The sequence below is a fragment of the Populus euphratica genome, unplaced genomic scaffold (genome assembly GCF_000495115.2).
Source record: "Populus euphratica unplaced genomic scaffold, PopEup_1.0 scaffold5766.1, whole genome shotgun sequence".
Taxonomy (NCBI): Eukaryota; Viridiplantae; Streptophyta; class Magnoliopsida; order Malpighiales; family Salicaceae; genus Populus; species Populus euphratica.
In genome coordinates, this window is record NW_011505620.1 from 1 (window position 1) to 3205 (window position 3205).

General features: G+C 44.1%; 1 protein-coding gene across 1 annotated transcript; it reads left to right on the forward strand.

The window, feature by feature from the left end:
* Positions 1-6: 6 nt before the first annotated feature.
* LOC105120246 (receptor-like protein kinase FERONIA) lies at positions 7-2929 on the forward strand. Its single transcript, XM_011018426.1, has one exon. It carries the CDS (start codon positions 9-11, stop codon positions 2688-2690), a length of 2682 nt encoding a protein of 893 aa, XP_011016728.1. The 5' UTR covers positions 7-8; the 3' UTR covers positions 2691-2929.
* Positions 2930-3205: the final 276 nt, after the last annotated feature.

Sequence of the window (3205 nt, forward strand, 5' to 3'; positions counted from 1 at the left end):
TGAGAAGCATGGATAAGTGTTTCTGTGTTTCCCTTTTTGTTTCTCTTTGTTTGTTATCTTCTATTCAAGTTATTTTTGCTGCAAATTATGTTCCCACCGAGAAAATCCTCCTAGATTGCGGGGCAAATTCCGATCAACCCGATTCAGATGGTCGGGACTGGACCTCTGATAGGGGTTCTTCATTTTTGTCTTCGTCTGCAAATTCATCCACTGCCACTGCTTCCACTCAAGACCCTTCTGTTCCCCAAGTTCCGTATCTAACAGCACGTATTTTTCGGTCCAATTTTACCTATAGTTTCCCTGTGGTTTCTGGTCGTAAATTCATCCGTCTGTATTTCTATCCTTCCTCATATAGTGGGCTTAATGCTTCCAATGCTCTCTTTTCTGTTACTTCTGGGTCTTATACACTTCTTAGCAATTTTAGTGTTGCTCAAACCGCAGAAGCTTTGAATTATGTTTCGATTATGAAGGAGTATTTGGTCAGTGTGGATGGTGATACATTGAACATAACTTTCAGTCCGTCTTCAAATCCTACGAGTGCTTATGCATTTGTAAATGGAATTGAAATCGTGTCAATGCCGGACATTTATAGCAATGTTGATGGGGTGATGATTGTCGGCCAACTTGCCCCGTTTACCATTGACAATACTACTGCCCTTGAGAATGTATATAGGTTAAATGTGGGAGGTAATAGCATTACACCCTCTGCCGATACAGGTCTATTTCGGTCGTGGTCTGATGATCAGATATATCTTTACGGGGCAGCGTTTGGTCTTCCACAGAGTGCTGATCCAAATATGACAATCAGATATCCTGCAGGGATGTCCTCTTATGTTGCCCCAAGTGACGTGTATGCTACTGCTAGAACCATGGGAACAGATCCTCGCATCAACATGAATTACAATTTGACTTGGGTTTTTAGCGTGGATTCCAATTTCAATTACTTGGTTAGGCTACATTTCTGTGAGGTTTCGAAGATAACCAAGGTTAACCAGCGCGTGTTTGACATCTTCCTCAATAATCAAACTGCTGGAGATGGAGCGGATGTGATTGCCTGGGCAGGGGGGAATGGGAACAATGGAGTTCCAGTCTATAAAGATTACGTGGTGCTAGTCCCTGGTGGACCTCCTCAGCAGGATATGTGGCTTGGTCTTCATCCTAATCGGAAGTCAAAGCCCCAGTATTATGATTCAATCTTAAATGGTGTAGAGATATTCAAGTTAAGCAATCCAAGTGATGGTAATCTTGCTGGACCAAATCCGATTCCTGCTCCTAAACAGGAGGAAATTGACCCCGTAAAGGCCAGACCAGGATCTGGGCCTGGTCAATCAAAGAGCCAAACAGCAATTATAGCTGGAGGTGTGAGTGGTGGAGTTGTTCTAGCTATTGTCATTGGTTTCTGTGTTCTTGCTGCATCACGTCGCCGACATAGACATGGAAAGGAGCCAAGTTCAAGTGACGGGCCATCTGGGTGGCTTCCTCTTTCTCTTTATGGAAATTCGCACTCTGCAGGTTCAGCCAAGACAAATACTACAGGAAGTTATGCTTCCTCCCTGCCTTCAAACCTTTGCCGCCACTTCTCATTTGCTGAGATCAAGGCTGCCACCAAGAACTTTGATGAGGCTTTGCTCCTTGGGGTGGGAGGTTTTGGTAAAGTTTACAAGGGAGAAATTGATGGTGGAACAACTAAAGTTGCGATCAAGCGCGGTAATCCACTCTCTGAGCAAGGAGTGCATGAGTTCCAGACTGAGATTGAAATGCTTTCAAAACTTCGACACCGCCACCTTGTGTCATTGATTGGGTACTGTGAAGAGAATACTGAGATGATCCTTGTTTATGACCACATGGCCTACGGAACATTGCGTGAACATCTATACAAAACCCAAAAGCCCCCTCTGCCATGGAAGCAAAGACTTGAGATATGCATTGGGGCTGCTCGTGGTTTGCACTATCTCCACACTGGTGCAAAATACACTATCATCCACCGTGATGTCAAGACAACAAACATTCTTTTGGATGAGAAGTGGGTTGCTAAGGTCTCTGATTTTGGGTTGTCAAAAACAGGCCCTACTTTGGATCACACTCATGTCAGCACTGTTGTCAAAGGTAGTTTTGGCTATCTGGATCCAGAGTACTTCAGGAGGCAGCAACTAACTGAAAAATCGGATGTTTACTCTTTTGGAGTTGTGCTTTTTGAGATACTTTGTGCTCGACCAGCCTTGAACCCAACGCTGCCCAAGGAACAGGTGAGCCTGGCAGAATGGGCTGCTCATTGCCATAAGAAAGGCATTCTTGATCAGATTCTTGATCCCTATCTGAAGGGGAAGATTGCACCAGAATGCTTCAAAAAGTTTGCCGAGACTGCAATGAAGTGCGTCTCTGATCAAAGCATTGACAGGCCATCAATGGGTGACGTGCTCTGGAACCTAGAGTTTGCCTTGCAGCTACAAGAGAGTGCAGAGGACGGTGCCAAGGGTATTGTCGGAGCAGACGAGGAGGTGCCGTTCAAAGCTGCCTATAAAGGGAAGAAAGATCCTGATGCATCCCTTGGTTATGATGGTAATGTAATAGATTCAAGGAGCAGTGGAATCAGTATGAGCATAGGCGGTCGGAGCCTCGCCAGTGAAGACTCTGATGGCTTAACTCCAAGCGCTGTTTTCTCACAGATCATGAACCCGAAGGGAAGATGAGATCATAAACAGGACTGGATTTGTTATCAAGTTTTCGGAAACCCAGTAAGGCAGTTTGCAATCTGCTGCCAATCATCAGAGGACTTGAATTTGGCTTTTTTCTTTAATTTTTTTCTTATCAAATTCATTTAGTTACCTGTTCACCTGGTTCTGATATGTTTTGATCAAATCAATTACTATAATTTGTATCTACAATTCACCTGAAGCGTTTGGTGTAACTTTTATTTGTATCTCTACAATCTATCTTCCTTCTTGCTTAGATTCTCAAGTGTCTGGATTTGGATAGAGCAACCGTCCATGTCTGACGATGCTTGTTTTCATGTGGTAGTTGTTAGTATGTGATGGTCTGAAGTGCCATCAAATCTGGTTCCTTACATGTGGTGGGGGCCAATTTGATTGCTGTCATAACGAGGACAGGCCAGACTGTTCGGTTCAACGAATATTTGAATCAGCTGGCAAAAACGCGGGGAAAGTCATTGGCAGAGCTGGCATAGGATTTGTTGATTGATTGACTT